Genomic DNA, 18,387 nt, shown 5'->3' on the forward strand with positions numbered 1-18,387 from the left:
AGATAGTTAGCGACCGCTGCTACTGCTCTGCAGATTGTTCGCTTAGGTGTTTGGTGCTGATGATTAATGCCAAATTGAAGAATTGATTTTCTAGCTTTAAAAATCACCGCGTGCTCGTTTTAGATTCTTGTGTTTCTGGTTCGCTATTTTCTGCGGTCATTGACTTTGGCTTTTGGCTGAATAACAAGCTTCTTGTATTTAATGCTTATTTAATGAATATTTGATATCAAATCATGTTCCGATATTATGTTTTCATGGAGTCAAGCGAGAGAAGACGATACCAAATGAAGACGAGACAAGACAACAATACAAGCTTGTACTCACTCCATGGAGGAGAAATGTAAGTGGCGAATCGACAATTTGTAGTATAGCTATCACACCGATATTATAGGGACATTACTACTTAATGCCCCCTCCCTCCTCCTCCTTCCAGTTATGGTATTTTAATGTACATACGATTATGGGTATAGAATAACGTGTATGTAAATATTTTGAATACCTTAATATTGAAATAGGCTAATACGACTATGTGAAAATAAAAAAACAAAAAGAAATTCCATTTTATTTTAATCAGATATTTGTTTTATAAGCTGGCATAGTTTAACAAAAATTTCAAAAATAATATATATTTTTTTTCATTTAAATGGGATTTAGTCTAATTTGTATAAATCTCTTTTTTTAATATTTTGTTGATTTAAATTTGTGTGGTATTAAGTTATATATGTAGTATGTATGTGCAATTTTTATTGGTTTTACATTTAACACCAATTGTCATATTTAATTGTCTTATGGGAAATTGTTTGTCTACATACGCCGACCCGACCATGTACTGAAATCCTAAAGCACCTCAAATGTTTAGATCCAATATCAGAATTCCTATGCGAGACTGCCTGAAATTTCCTTTGTCCATTAGGTTTGTTTTTTTTTTTTTTTATCATGTATATGGGAAATTATCCACCCAAGAAAATGTCATGCTAGCATAATCTATAGGAAATGAGATTAATTTTCTTATTGGTTCACTGCCCTTTTGGAATATCGAGTAAAGAATCATGTTCCTGAAAGTCACAAAAATAATGAAGGCACAATATATGAGATGGTCTTAGGAAAATATTATGGATGAGTAGATATATAAGAACATAAAGTTTGATCGGGCCACAAATTGGTTTTAAGTCAAGTTTTACATTTTGGGTAAGACTATTATCAAATTTTTTCACAAATGCATGGTTAAAGTTTTTGGTAAATCCACTCTGCATGGATTTACCAAAAAGTGGTAGATTTTTTTACTGTTTGCTACATTGGTAGAATTCTTGATGTTTTGGTAGATTTTGAAAAATATTCCCCTTCAACTAAGAGGTACTTCACAAATTTTCTATAGAAATAAAATTAGGACAACTTTTCTAAAGAAATAAAATTTTGACAAAATTCTCTATACAAATAAAATTTTGACAAAATTTTCTATGGAAATAAAATTTTGACAACATTTTCTATAGAAATAAAATTTTGACAAAATTTTCTATAGAAATAAAATTTTGATGAAATAAAATTTTGACAAAATTTTCTATAGAAATAAAATTTTGACAAAATTTTCTATAGACACAAAATGTTGACAAAATTTTCTATAGACATAAAATGTTGACAAAATTTTCTATAGAAATAAAATTTTCTATAGAAGTAAAATTTTGACAAAATTTTCTATAGAAATAAAATCTTTACAAAATTTTCTGTTGAAATAAAATTTTGACAAAATTGTCTATAGAAATAAAATTTTGACAAATAGAAATAACATTTTGACTATACAAATAAAATTTTGACAATATTTTCTATACAAATAAAATTTTGACAATTTTTTCTATACAAATAAAATGTTGACAAATTTTTCTATACAAATAAAATTTTGACAAAATTTTCTATACAAATAAAATTTTGACAATATTTTCTATACAAATAAAATTTTGACAAAATTTTCTATACAAATAAAATTTTGACAAATTTTTCTATACAAATAAAATTTTAATAAAATTTTCTATACAAATAAAATTTTGACAAAATTTTCTATACAAATAAAATTTTAATAAAATTTTCTATACAAATAAAATTTTGACAAAATTTTCTATACAAATAAAATTTTAACAAAATTTTCTATAGAAATAAAATGTTGACAACATTTTCTATAGAAATAAAATGTTGACAAAATTTTATATAGAAATAATAGCTGGGACTTCTAGAGTGTTTTGAAGGTGAAATGATTGTCTTAAATTGTACAACTGTATTACAATGGTACTTTTGAGAAGTGGGATGTAAATATACAGTAGCGAGGCGGGATGTGTGAGCGGATTCGTTACCATTACAAAAGATAACTTCTTCCTTCAACAAGTGTCCAAATTCGGCATAGTACATACCCAAGATCATGTTATCCTAATTCTGGTAGCCGAATTGGTTCACATGTTGTAATTCCCAAAAAATATCTTTTCAGCCTATGGGAACGTCTTTGCTTTCTTCTCCGTCGGTTAGCACAGAATATCGCCCATATAGCGTCCAACATCGGTGTTACTAAAATAAAAAATATGCTCAGTTTCTAGAGCATTATTATCTAACATCTGGTAAAGTTTTTCTTCCCAATGTATACGATTTCACTCGTCCAATGCCGTTTCAACTTCACAAATCTCCAAGAGCCACGATCAGGTGAACGAACGATAATATGATATGTTGACAATCACAGCAATTTTTTTTAAACCATTTCCCCCCATTCAAAGGATAAACGATATCAAATCTGAACAAAGAGAATCAAACAAAAAAACTTCAAGGTTTCTGATGAATTTCTTCTACCAGAATAACCTGAAGAACAAACTACAATTCCATAAGGGGGATGATTTTCTGAAGAAAAAATCTCATGGTAGACAAGAACGATGATATGATCCTTTATTTGTCTCCTTTTCGGTGGTTTATTGAAGGATAGTTTCCTAAATATCGAATTACTTGCAAATATCGTTTGTATTGCAGTTTAACACTTTTTCTTCATTGCAGGGTGGGCACAAAATCGAATAGCGGAACGCAATTTATTGGCATGTCGTCAAACGTTCTATAGGTCTCGATCTACAGAACTTGAATGGCGACGATTTGATCTGTTGATGATGTTGTCATACTCAACATTTTCATCATAGTTGTCGAATTTTTGGTGATGTCATCGCAATTCATATGGCGAATAATTGACTTTTGAGACCCTTCTATAAATTGACGATATCTCTTAGTTCAGAAGCAAAGTGGTGGCGAATGATCAAACAACCAACCCAACAACAAGTTGTTTGTGGTCATCAGCGGTCGATTGGCTGGGTGGACAACCAACCAATTCGTTCGCCGAGTGTCTGCCACACACATACTTTGTGGACAAGGAAATTCCGAAAAATTCGTATCAATTTCTGTTGCCCCATTCACATTACAACATTGCAGAATGATACGAGGGTAAAAGTCATTCAAGTATGGCTTAATATTAATTAACCTCATTTGTATGGGTGTGATCGGTTGGAACCACAAATACAATTGTGTGAATGTGTGTGTGTGTGTTAACTAAAGCAACTTGTTTCTCAAAATCCCTTCAAATGTTCCCATTGACATGATCGACCGTTGCATGAACTTTTGAACAATTGACCAACACCAATGATGATCTCCACTTTCATATGATGGCTTCAGATGATTTTTCGGTTGAAAGGTGATTTTGGTGGCAAGTGGTAATTTAAGAGACGAAACCTTAAGAATGTCTCATTATGCATACCAGTTGATAACCAGCCCCTACCTGTATGAAAGCCTGAGGTCGAATACGCTTCAACCATACACACACACTCACGTCAATATTGGTATCGGCTTAAACAATGTCGATACATGGAACCAAGTGTGAGAACTTTGCCTTAAACTATGGTGCAACATTATAGCATTGATCCCCCTTCATTATTATCTCTACATATGAGAAGATGTGCGAACGAACATCTATATTGGGGTGACCCGAAAATAAATTGTAAATTAAATTAAATTAAATTTAAAATGCTAACATATGTAGCGTGATTAGAAATAAGTCCATCCATCGCTCCTGGAGCTACCGTGGTGCAATGATTAGCATTCCCGCCTTATATGCACAGGGAGGTGGGTTCGAACCCAGTTTCGACCAAACACCAAACCAGCGGTGGATTATACCACCTCAGTAATGTTGGTAACATTTCCGAGTGTTTCAAAGCTTCTCTAAGTTATTTCACTGCAATGTGGAACGCCGTTCGACTTCGGCTATAAAAAGGAGATCCCTTGTCATTGAGCTTAACATAGAATCGGGCAACATTCAGTGATAAGAGAGAAGTTCACCACTGTGGTATCACAATCGACTGAATAGTCTAAGTGAGCCTGACATATCGGGCTGCCACTATATTTAACCTAACCTAAACATCGCTCCCGCTAGATCTACACCCTGAGAAGGAATATGATCACCTCCTAGAGCAAAATGTTATTTTTCGAAGGTGAGCATGTAACATGTCTATGATTTTCTGTAGCAACGTTCACTTATTTACAGTCCTAAATGACAGACATTCGGTCGAGTGAACTTTATTGTTTTGTCCTCCCAACTGAATATTGGTTTTGCTTCTATGAAATCGAAAAAAATTACTGCAACATCTTTAATAAAGTTAAAAACAAAAATTACAAAATAGTTGATATAACCTATATTTTAATTGAATAGACTTTCATTTAGTCGTACCGAATGAACTGTATCACATATCCAATACGTTATACAAGCAACATACAAAGTGGTGCAACCACTATTTGGATATTGCAATGATAGAATTTCAACCAATCTTTTCCCTGTGTGTATGGTGGAAGGTATAGAAAATTATTGTGCAATAATGCATTCATTTTTCTTACATAAAAATTTCTTTCTTCTCATTTTAAAATGAGAAAAAAAGTGAACCCTATATTTCACTAAATCCGATTTAACTCTTTTAGTTCATGGATTTATTACTTTTTAAGAAAGTTCCCATGACTTTAATATTTTTGCGTACATTAGTTAAATTAACTAAAACAAGGAAAAAATATTATACACAAATGAAGCATAAATATTAACTAAATTCGTGTCTCCCACAAAATAGTTCAGAATTTCTTAAAATTTGTAAATTTTACCACAAATGTTTTACTACAAATGTATGTCACTAAAGACATTCTTGCAATTTAAAACTCCAATTTTTTCCTTCAAACTAAACAATTTTCTTTAACAATTGAAAAAAAATTAATTACGTCTAATAAATTTTCTTGTATTTGTCGAAAAATATTTACTTATTTTTGAGATATCGGCTTGATGTCAACGTTTGTAATACTGTTTAGTTAAAATTTTCTAAAAATAATCGAAATTTTCTAAAATTAACCAAAATTGTTTTCCTGGTGGGTTCACTGTTTTTTCTTTTCAGTGTATTGATACAAATAATTCATTTTTCTAAAAAAAACTGTCTTTTACCTCTACAATTAAAAGTTTCATTCATTACGATACTTTAGTTAAATTAATTTTTTGCATCGAACCACCCTAATATGCATCATATGCATACAAAAAATATCGTTACCTATGTATGTATGTATGAACGTATTTTAGTAAACAAATCGATCAGTTATCACAGAGGAATCTTTCCTCTCTGAGATTCTCCCCTCATTTTCATTTTCTACGCATCATTTAAGCATAACAACCTGTGCTGTTACTATGATATGATTTCTCCCAATAATCTCACGTTTAAAAAGAGCGCTTTGGTGTGAGAGAGTGTATGTGTGTAATCGAACATCGCGTCCCGTAAGAGTTTATGCGTGTGTGTGGAACAATGTGTACAATTTCAGCTTTCTTTTTATTATAATATGATGATCTTCTGTTGCTGCTGCTGCGGCTTCTCCACCTCCTTCATAATTTCAGTTCAGTTCACTTGGATATTGGTAAGTGTTCTGTTCTGTTGCCACCATCATTCAATATTGTTGCGCTGCTTTTGGTGCGGCTTCTTAATTTACTGTAGTTTCCGTTCAAACCGGTTCCTTCATCCGCATACCTACATGTTCCAATCCAACGATCAACACTGCAAACATACCAAAGACCACAAAATCCCAACACAGTACACACATATATCACCCAGCAAACATCTTACAACTACCTGTATGTGTGGTGTTCAAGATCGTTTCGGGCCACTTGGCGGCGGATGGTGAGTATCCACATTGGGTTCTTCGCCTCCCTTTCACTGGTATCTAGTATCCAACATTCCAGCTTTCGTTGTTAGCCAGCTAGCGGCGATCCATCTAAACAATTCATAAATCCCATATCTACACACATCCGTCCATCCATCGAATATTTTTTATCTCCATATATTTGTTTGTATGGATGTTCCAAGGTATTACTCTACCATGTGCTGTGCTGACTCGGGATATGGATTGTCTGTCTGACGGTCGATTGGTCGGTATGTGTTTCTTGCCAAGTGTTTGGCCGCTCGATTAGACTGACTAACGATTTGAGTTGATGTTTAACATCTTTTGGAGACCCCCTCAAAGTAAAGCCGAAAAAATCTTGTCTTCCACAGCTTCCATCCACTTGAACACTCACTGCTCCCATCCACTTCTTCTCGGTGATCATTTCAATTTCCCATTTATTCCACACATGTGTATAAATGCCATGGGATGGGATGTGTGCCTCTGTATATCTCTGCTTGTCTGGCTGTATCCGTAACATCCGTGAGTTCGCTCCCGTATGTGTATGCTGCATGTGAGTGTATATTTCTTCTTGTTTATAAAAATAATTTAGGAGAAAAAAACACTCTGAAATATACAATAAGAATAAGAAGAAGCAGAAAAGGAAAAACATAAACAATATGTTGTCATAAGACAGACAGGCAGACGGACATTTGTACTCTGGTTTGGTTTCCGTCTCTGCTGCTGAGATCAGAGAATTTTTCTTTTTTTTCTTCTGTTATTTATTTACGAGAGTTTTGCCGTTGATATTGTAGTTGTTGTAGTTGCTGTCAGTAGTGTATGCCAAAGATCCAATAGTGATGACGGCAATACTGAGATAACCAAGTGAACCAAATCGATGAAGAATATATTTTGCATGATGTTATTTGTAATGTTAATATGGCAGATGTATGCAAACGTTTTTTATTACATATACCTAAACATTTAATTGAAAATGAGAAAACCTATTTTTTCCCAATAATATTAAGACAATTAATAGTTCGAAATATTTCGTTGTTTAAAAAACCTTTGTTTTAAGAATGAAAATTTTCATCAATTGTTGTGAAGAAATCGAAATCGATTATGTCTTAAGGCCAAATCTTATTTGACAAAGGCTCCATATCTACGAACATATATATTTTCAGGCTTCATTGTGATATTATGCACGTTAATTGCGTGTTCCAGATTTTTTAAACTGCTCTTTGTTTAAAGAATTTCTCATAACTTATTTTAATGATCGCAAAAGTTGAATTTTCAAATATTATGCAGAAGTCGACTTTTACAATTTTTGTAAAAAGTCTATTTTTGGAAATTATAATTTCTTTTTCGAAAATGTCGAAAGTTTATTGACATTTCCCTTGCGATTTCAAATCAAGACGTTGGCCATACTTGTTGCCAATTCATTCGTTATCAGGTTGAAGTCTGTTCGCAATTTGATGCCAACGAGAAACGTAAACGCCGTTTACGGGGTTTCCATCTAAATTCGACTCACTTGTGACTTAAATTCGATTTTTATATTATGATTCCCCTGCCAAGCAAAATATAATATAAACTCATCCAGGAAATAGTTCTTTTTGATGGGTCTTTGATTCTAAAGCAATACTATTGCATCGACATTAATAAATTACAATCATAAAAGTGGTGTGTTCTAGACCATGTGACATTTGCAGCTGATGTGGAACAGTGCCATGATAAAGGTTAATTTCCAGACCTATATTTCGTGAGAAAAACTTTGTATGTTTTGAGCAAGTGATTTCCCCGAAATGTATTCAATCTACTGAATTGTGGATTGATTATAGGTTTTATCGATAAAACTACAATAACTACAATAGGGTATCGGTTAATATAACTGACTGTTGGATTGCGTTTCCTTTCGTAATATAAATTTCTTAGCCATAAAGGAGGGGTTGCTATTCATTATCATCATCTTCATTCTTAAAAAAAAAACTGAAATCTAAAATGACAGGTTTTTTTCTTCCCTCATCCCAAAGAAATATTTTTACCTGCTTTGTCGTCATCAACATCTCTACCTCAATCACTAAGATCTTACCTTAATGATGTTTTGCTTTAATTCGGCTGAATTCTCATTTGTTTCCTCTCCGCCATGAGCTCTCATTTCTGGGGTGTGTATTGATCTTTTGATGGTATTTTTTTTTTTAAATATGTGCATTCTCTCCAACTCTCATACCAGTCCTACGGATATCTTCTCTGATTTCTTACAACAACAACAACTATCAAAACTATTATCATGATCATCAATACGGATCTTTTGTTTGGTTATTATTATTGTTGTTGTTGCTGCTGCTCTTCTTCTTTTCCGACTTGGTTGATTGTAACCGTTCGTTCTTTCGTTTCGTGTATTTCATCTTTATCTGAGAAAATTTAGGTAAGGGGAGAGAAATAGGTATGTTTATAGTACGAGCAAACGTCGTAACTATGCATGTTCGAATGTAAACATAAATACTTGTGGCATATGATCCGAAGCCCATGCGTTTGTAAGTGGATGTGAGGCGGATGACTGGGATTTAATTTCATTTTACTCGGTCACCAACGTCTTCTTCTGAAATGTAGGAAAGGCAAAGAAAAAATAAAACAAGTTTGTTTTGTATGATATTATTTTTCCTTATATATGTTCTCTTCTCCGCAATCCAGTTAATGCAATATGCTTGAAGCAGTATGAAGTATGCATGTTGGGGGAGATATATCGTTCCAATTACCAATTTTATTTTTACAAACTTTATATGGTAGCTGCTTGGAGCAATGGAGAAATTCTCACCTTGCACACTGAGAGTTGAAGGTTCAAGAACAGACTATTTAAATGACATGTAAAACCCTCATTATTATGACCACATTTGTGTTGCAACCTGTTGGTAACGGTAAGAAATTATCGCAGACGGATGAAAAGAAAATAAGACTGGATTTAGATAGATATAAAACCTAATATATAGGACCCTTATATATAGTAATACATCCCAAAAGTGGGCAATTTTCATAGGACCTTTAATAAAGTTTCTCTACCCCTCATATTTGGACAAAAGCGCATTAGTTTTTTTTTATTTATTTTGCTGATTTTACTGACTACAATATTCTCTTTAATCATCAAAAATTATATTAAATTTTTACCCAGAAAATAAAGTGGATAAATTTGAAGTATGATGTCAGCTCATTGATATTAATTTTACGAAATCTAAAATATTTGTACATGGAAATTGTCAAGTCCATTTTACAAAGTCTACCTACACCCAAAAAAAGTGAACCCACCATGGAAGAAAATGTAGGTTTATTTTGGAAAATTTTAACTAAAGTAGTTTTCTAATTTGAACATGTTATAAATAAGTTAATACTTTTTGTCAAACTGAAGAATTTTTTTAATAATTAATTTTTTTCTGGTGTTTAAGAAAATTTCATATGTTGAAAGAAAAAATTGGATTTAAAAATTGTTAAAATGTCTTTAGTGCTGTATGAAGTTCAAGACAGGTACAATTTTAATAAAATTTAGTCATTTGAGAGACTTATGAACTCATTTTAAGCAAACTTCTGCCATTTTAGTAAAATATGAACTAATTTATTTTTTAGTAAAATTGTGCACTATATTTGTATACAACATTTTTTCTTGTTTTTAGTTCACGTCATTAAAGTTAGCAAAAAATTATTCAAATAAGGAACATTTGCTCATATTGTGCAAAATCTAACTAAAATCAACTAATCATCTTCATAAACTAAAATAAAGTTCAGTTGGCTTTAACGCCCCCTTTTTTGGGTGTAATGCGTTAATTTCCTAACATTCATAATAATTTAATATAAGCCCCAAACTTAAATACTTTTTATTATTTATTTGCGTACCCTGAAAGAAGTGTTTTCCTTTCTGAAATTTTAGACAAGAGAAGACGCTAAAAATTTATTTTTTTAAGTAATTTCAATTTAAAAACAAATGAAAAAGTTTGTATCAATTTGAAAGTGTGAAGTATTTATTTTTTAGTGTATGTATTTAAATTAATAAATTAAATGGTGTTTCATTTTTGTATAGTACACTTCCCGACTTTCAAGCTATTGCACCTCAAACGAAATTTTCAATTTCTATTTCTAGCCTCTGGCGAATATACTACTACTAACAGGAAATAACTCCATATTGTTCTTTTAGTGAAAATTACCTGATTTTAATTAATAAACATCATCAATTTTTTTACCGATTTTTTAGACTTAAAAGTTTTTTGTAGAGCCTAAATTTCTTGAGTACATTTAAATTGTGGCAAATTTAATTTTTTCTTGAATTATGATAATACATACAAGTGCTTATCACTTTAATATTATACTAAATATAAGTACATTGTACCCATAACAATCCCCCAAGAAATTTTAAATATTAGCAGTTACCTTGTTTTAGAGATTATAGGTCGTTTCTAAATGAATGCAGGTCTATACGAAGTGATTTCGATGGGTTGGGATGAGAAAGGTGCATTTGTTCAATATTGATCTCTTCAAGACCATGGTGGTATGAGTGAACACCACCTTCTCTTGGTATAGATGGGTATTAGTGTGTTTATGTGTATGATAGACTCTTGATGATGTTTTCTTAAGGAATGCGCTCACTTCCGTTTAATGTCTGTCTAGGCGCACAAAAAAAAGCAACAAGCAACGACATCAGTGTTCATCATCGTCATCACCACTACGAAGCAAACCGAGAACATAACATAAACACAAAGCGCAGCAGAATTTGAGTACAACACGATACGCAGGTAGCCAAATTTACCAAATCCTCCTTTGCCATCCATGGTGAGATGGTTGTTTGGTCGGGCAGTGGACAGACAAAAGATGAAGAAAAAGAAAACGGACGGAACCGGACAGACAAAGGCACAGATATGGTATTTGTAAGGGAGGCCGAAACCAGTAACACTCTTTAAATTATACAACAACGACAACAATAGCAATAACCATACAACGTACTTTAAACTCAGCCAGAGATCCCATCCATCCGTCCAGTACTATTCGATGAAGCTGGATATGATTTGTTTTCATTTTGCTGCTATTGTCGCTGCTTCTCCAATCAGTGGTGTTGTTGTTTGTTCATTCTTATGATGTGCACAATGCAGCGGCGCACTGTTGTTCCTGGGTCTTGTCAAGTCTTTGAGTTCTTATTTTTTGTGGGAGAGTATAGAAGTAAGCATGCCTGAAAAGTGTACAAGTACGCGGCACATACGTTTTGTATTCATCATCATCAACACCACCAACAATAGTCCTATACAAAGAGTGCACCATCAAAACCGTTGTTTCTTTTTTCGGGGGAAAGAAACTTCTTTTCTCTCTCTCGCTCTGACTCTCACACAATCGTTCTCTTTTGCTACAATATTGTGAGCAACGACGACGACGTCGTTGTTGTCTTCGCTCAGTCATCGGTATTGTATGCTTGAAATCCGTATCTTATGATACACTCGAATATTTAGTTCAAGTGTGTGTTCAATAAGAAGTTAAACGTAAACTGAGCAACATCGTCGTTGTCGCCGTCATCGTCCAAGTAGTCATCATCGCGCGCCATTAACCTAAACATCATAACAACACAAAATAATGCTCGAATATCTACAACACCGCGAACCAAGAAAAACATTTCTTTGCTCATTTCATTAAGATGTTATTATTGTTGCTGTTATAAATGTTTTACATGTGACGGTTATATTTGATCTTTAAGTTTTCGGAAATATGAACGTTATTTTTGCTAATCCAGCAAAATTTTAAATAATAAAATAAAAAAAATATTTAAACAAGAAAACGACCACAAACACAAACGAAAGATAACAAAAGAACAAAATTGCAAGTGAAAAACAAAAATACAAAAATAAAATTAAAGGTGAATATTTTGGATATATTTATAGAATAAAAAACAAATATGAAAACATATATATACATGGATCTGTGTTTATAAGAAAATTATTAAGGGACCAATCAATGATTTTGAAAATGCTACGTCTGTGTTTTTATTACTAATTCAAAAAAAAAATACTTTCGAAAATTCCTATATCAATAATATTACTTTAAAATATCGTGGGTTGCTGCTGAATAATAACTTTTTTATGTTGCTGGCGGTGGCACACTTAAAAAACAAATTGAACTGAAAAAAAAAAAAAATAACCCAAGACCTATGCCGGACGGATGTGATTGTTTATTTATTCTTATGTGTTTGGTTTTTATTTCGATATACAATTTGAGATTTCCTAAATCTTTAACATCTGTGTATAATTTTGTTGTATGTGGCGTTCTTCTGTGTAATCATCATAGTCGCCGTCGTTGTTGCTTGCCGCCGTCTCGTATTCTATTTATTTTATTTATTTTTGTGTGTGAGAATATTTCCCTGCTTTCGAAACGGAAGTGACCGATTTCGATTCGAAACAGCTTGTTGCTTGCTTAACTACATCCATTCATCCATCCATCTATAGATATGTCTACTTCTCCTAGTGTGTTTGAATGTTTATTAAATTGGAATTAACAAAAAAAAAGAAAAGCAAAAAAGCAATACAAAATTTACTTTTTACACCCACCCAAAGCAACAGCAATAGTTCCATAAAATACAAACATTTCCTCGTCTCAAGAAAACAATCAAAAATCTGTTTTGAAATCAAATCGAAATGTTAATTATATTGAAACATTTGGAAACTTTCAATAAATCACCACGTTTCTTTTGAAAAAGTTTTTTTTTTTTTTAATTTTAACTTGTGTGGCGGATACAGGAAACCAAAGACAAATATGTTTTCTTCTGGGTTTTTGTAGATTACCGAAAGGAAATTAATTTAATGGAAAATAATTTGAATGAGGATTAAACAAATTTGGCATATAAAAAGAAATATATGTATGTTAAATAAAAACTGTATTCAAAACTGAAAATTGTTTAAAGTAAACCGTTTAGAATTCAAAAAGTGGAGTTTTTAAATGGATTTATTGTAATCGAATATAAATTTGAAATAAGTAAGCATACATCAGCCCCATTGAATGACATGAAAATCACCGAGAAGTCTTATTATTGCATTTTATTTAATGTAATATTATTTATAATCTATAAAATTTGATTTCAATTGATTTAATTTAACTTAATATAATTTAAATTAATTTTAGTTTTTTTTTATTTCATTAAATTAATTCCTTTTTTTTGATATTTTTAAATTTAATTTAGTTGTTTTTTTTTATTTAATAAAATGTAATTCATTGTCTTCAAACAATTTTGTATACTCAAAGATTTGCTATTAACAGTTAACAGAAAAATATCGGGGTTTATCTACTGAAAAAGCTAAAGTAGTAGTCTGGAGTTGTTTCAACTAAAATTCGTTGGTTGAATCAGCAAACATTTTTCTTTGCTGAACAAAATTATAGTTTTTGACAAACATTGCTGCTGATATAGCAAACTGTAGAAGCTGAAATAACAAAAAATTATATGTTTTATAGCTACAAATTGGTTTGCCTAATTTATTTAAGCATTTCAAAGCCACTAAACTGCTCTATTCTAATTTTTGTCCGTTTTTATTTATTTATTTTTTTTCAACGAAATTCAGAAATAACATGACTTGAGTTATTGAATAATCAAAAAATATTTTCCAATGTTTGACGTTCCCTATTTCGATGGACAGGTGTATATTTAAATCGCCAAAATTTTTCAGTAGGCTGTTTTTAGCAAAAACAAAAACTGCTAAAACAATAAATGTTTGTCTAGAAAAACAACATTCTTTGCTTGCTATTAATGGCAACCCAGCAAAAACTAGGTAACCACATCTCATTACAATTTACATTACCAGGAGTAAAGCTGTCATTACACATTGCATTACATTGCGGTGAGTTATAATGACTAACTTGTAACGACAATAATAAATACTTCTCGGTAATTTTCGAATTGATATTCTCAAAATGTATTGCATTTGGCTGTTAATGACTTAATATGTTAAAATAGAATAAATGACTGTACCATTACGTATAATTATTTACATAATTGAGCATTTAAAAAATACTCAAAAAGAATATGTTATGTAACGGTAATTCTGAAGAGTTTTCCGTTAAGGAATATTCTTCACGAATATTTTATAATAGTTGTGTTTTAAATTAATGACATTACCATACTATGATTTAAATAAATGTTTTATTATACCTCATTCACATTACACTTTCAAAATCGACTTCACTAGATTTCAACTGTCATTTGCCTTATAAAAAGGGATATATAAAATCCACTTTTAGTAGGTTTCGAACATAATGTGAATCTAACTCCCTTAAACGACAACATTTATTTCTAATTTAACTGTGAAATTAATTTGCCCCTAATCTTATTTAGATGATTTGTTACATTTTTGTTTATTTCTACAATATTCGTTTCTATTCAAGTAATTTTCATATTGCAGCATTACTCGTCATATTTTGATCCATTGTAATCGGCTAGAGAAGTCAATATTTTCGAGATTTGGTTGCCTGAGACAATAAGGGGCTATTTTGCAAACTTTGGTATATCTACGAATAAGTGATTACATATTGGGTGATTATATGCTTTAAAAGCACTAATTATTCCATGGCCAAAGGTATGGCTGGGGAAAAGTACTTGGACATGCGTATGTAAATGTAATCCGGAGCGATGCCAATTAATAAGTGGTTATTCATTTTTAAACAGGCTTACCTACAAGATTACCGGGTAATGAGAGTTTTTGCTGGGAGGTTTTTTAGTTTACTTTAACAGTACAATTATTAATTAATTATTATACATATTTTTATTTAATTTCATTTACACTCAAAGAAATGTATTAGCAAAAGAAACTGCTGAACAATTAATTTGAATAATAACATAAAACAGAACATGCAGTTTTTGTTTCATCCAAAGTGCTGTCATAAAATTTTGATTGTGTGTCTTTTCACAAATGTCTTTAAATGAATCCATGAAACTCTTTGCTGATAACAACTGGTAGATTTTAACAAAAATTTTTGAAATTCTTTAACTTATAGAAAAAATACTGCAAAACATTTTACCAACTGTATTTCGCAAGACCACGAATTTCCTAAAAATTCCCTTTTTCCAATTTCTCAGAGTATCTTCAAATCAAATTAGTCATAGCCACCTTTGATGAATCCAAGCAACAATGACATCGTAAAACCCATCTCAGATACACTCTCATGAGCACAAATATTATTTTCAATATCTTATACACAACAAAACAAATTGTAAATTTATTTTTTCATAGAATCTAAATCATGTGTGACTCACTCACTAATAAAACGATTTTCTCATTTGTCTTTTACTTGCAGCTTTAAATCTGTGACTGTCTTTCAAAATATCGTCCATATCAATGTTTTCCATATGATAGTCGTCACAAGAATATCTCAAACAGGACTTTGACGAGAACGCCGCGTAGAAAACAAAAAAATTCCATCCCAATTGTGACAAGAAGTTCAAAATGAAAATGCTTCCGGTACAGTTATCATTGAATCCGCCTTTAGGTTTATGGAGCGATATGCTATGGCGTTGTCCACCCGCACCTCCCAGTCAGTTGGCTGAGCTGAAAACACAATTACCACCCTCACTGCCATCCGATCCGCGTCTCTGGAGTCGCGAAGATGTTGCAGTATTTTTGCATTTTTGCGAACGTGAATTCGATTTGCCCAAAGTCGATTATGATCTCTTCCAAATGAATGGCAAGGCATTGTGCCTGCTGACACGAGCTGATTTCGGACATCGGTGTCCGGGAGCTGGCGATGTGCTGCACAATGTCCTGCAAATGTTGGTGATCGAATCGCACATGATGCAATGGCATTTACCAAATAGTCCTGTCACCCCAACCAGCCGTTATCCCCTGTCGCCGCACAGTCATCCACCCACCCCGACTTGGCCGCCTCTTGGGGCGCCCGAAAGTGCCTTCCATCAGACCTCACATCTAGCTCCACATCATTTTATGGCACCAAATTCGGTGACGCTGAGTCCCCCGCCTTCTGTAGATTCACAAGCCAGCAGCCCGCCTCAGAGCCATGATCAGCAAGCACAACAACAAGTCCAGAATGGATCATCTTCATCGTCGACGTCGTCGTCAGCGTCATCGTCGTCGTCATCATCATCGACACACAATAGCAATAGCAGTAGTAGTAGCAGTAGTACAAGTAGCACCGGCAGCACTGCGGCTTCGGTTTCAGCCTCGGCTACTGCGGCGGCAGCAGCAGCAGCGGCGTTGAGCGCCAGCAATGCTTTTAGTGCCTTAAAGCAACAACAACAACAGCAGCAGCAACAACATAATGCCACCAGTGCCAGTAGCCATCATTCAGACTCGGATGAAGAAAGCTATTCCGAACCACCCGCAGCCAACAGTACCATTGTAAATTTTTCCGCCCACTCTTATCCAGCGGCAGCAGCTGCTGCTGCGGCTGCCGCTGCCGTGGCCCAATACAACAATAGTCCGCCCACAACCCCCATTCTTAAGGATATGCCACAAAGCTTGAAGCAACAAATCAAAAACACCTTTGTCAACTCATGGTCTCAACAACAACAGCAGCAACAACAACAGCAGCAGCAACAACAGCAATTGGCACTCGAACAACAACAACAACAAAAACTGCCACAGCTAGGTGGTGGTTCGGTCTCGGCCCCCACCACGCCCAGTTATATGCAACCAGTGAAGCGAGAGTTCTTTCCCGACAAAACGGACAATCGTTATATGCAACCAGTAAAACGTGAATTTTTCCCCGAGAACACTGAGCCCAATACAAGTAAGTACATGAAAGAAAACGAAATCTAAAGCAGGACTAATTCCGAATATTTTTTGTTTTTAGATGGTCGATTACTGTGGGACTTTCTGCAACAACTGCTCAATGATCGTAATCAGAAATACAGCGATTTGATTGCTTGGAAATGTCGCGACACAGGAGTATTCAAAATTGTCGACCCTGCTGGCCTGGCCAAATTATGGGGTATCCAGAAGAATCATCTGTCCATGAATTATGACAAAATGTCACGTGCCTTGCGCTACTATTACCGCGTAAATATTTTACGCAAAGTCCAAGGAGAACGTCATTGCTATCAATTCCTAAGGAATCCCACAGAATTGAAAAATATCAAGAATATCTCCCTGCTACGACAGTCGGTGGGTCAAAATGCAAACAACAACAATGGTGGTGGTGTTGGTAGTGCATCAAATAACTCCACGGCCACAAATCAATCATCCGCATCATCGATTACCAATTCACCAACCTCCAATGGCACAAATTGGGCTATGCCAGCCCAGGGCTCCTTACAGCATCCCGGTGCTGGACAACAGCAGACACCACAAAGACCTTCCTCACAAGGCAATCAAAATCACTTGACCTTGCCCAATGGTATTTCATCAGCAGCAGCTGCTGTTGCAGCCGCTGCCGCTGCAGCATATGGACCACCTCCATCATCGCCACTGTTTATGCATGCCATAAATGGTGCCTTCCATTACTTATCTTCGAATGGTGTGCCTCCAAATTCGCCAGCTGCTCTACCCACAACACCCAATGAGAAATTCCAATTCAATATAATGAAAACCGAACAAAATTCAATGTCACCACATGAGAATGGTGCTGTCAATGGGGGCAGTTGTGATGAAATGAAGCCAACCGATTTGAGTTTAAGCAGCAATAGTAGTATTGAGAAAAGGCCTTATTCCAGTCCATCAGCAAATGATGATTGTTATCCGTAAGTATTTTGCGTTATTTGTTATAAGCTAGTAGTAAGCGGGCATTCTCACTCCCCCATATTGAACCAAGAGAATGATGAGCCACACCTCAAAATTTTCAGCGGTGCTGCCTCAGATATCTATCGGCACTCAAAGTTAGAAACCCTGTTTTCGAAATCGCCTTTTTTTGGTTTTTCATAATATACTGTAATACTATTTACAAAATCGAACTGCAAACTTTTAATGTTGGTTAAAATCTACTTTTCATTCGAATCTAATATTGGTCAAGGTCGAATTATCGACTTGTAACTCTTTGAAATAATGATAAGTGGGCTTGAGAGAGTGAGATACCTATGATTTTACACGACCTCGAATAGTTTTATTATACCAACGAATGATTTCTAGAGGTCTGAAGGGAGCCATTATGCTGCATCGATTAGCATGCCCACCTTGCATACAAAAAGGTTATATCATATATTTTTGAAAAATATTAAGGCCTTTATCCCCACGATGCCAGCAT

The 18,387-nt window shown here is 33.7% G+C and overlaps 1 protein-coding gene across 3 annotated transcripts in view; it reads left to right on the plus strand.

Moving 5' to 3' along the window:
• aop (ETS variant transcription factor anterior open) overlaps positions 1-18,387 on the plus strand; it is a 70,782-nt gene that overhangs the window by 49,978 nt on the left and 2,417 nt on the right. For 2 of the 3 annotated variants that reach the window (XM_075297814.1, XM_075297815.1), the window contains exons 2-3: positions 15,490-16,938; positions 17,002-17,887. In XM_075297814.1, coding sequence (XP_075153929.1) covers positions 15,639-16,938; positions 17,002-17,887 — 2,186 coding nt within the window. In that variant the 5' untranslated portion in view covers positions 15,490-15,638. Of the gene's footprint in view, positions 1-11,713; positions 12,068-15,489; positions 16,939-17,001; positions 17,888-18,387 lie in introns of those variants that run through there. The other variant, XM_075297816.1, reaches the window with a different exon arrangement.

The sequence above is a fragment of the Haematobia irritans genome, chromosome 2 (assembly GCF_050003625.1).
Source record: "Haematobia irritans isolate KBUSLIRL chromosome 2, ASM5000362v1, whole genome shotgun sequence".
NCBI lineage: Eukaryota > Metazoa > Arthropoda > Insecta > Diptera > Muscidae > Haematobia > Haematobia irritans.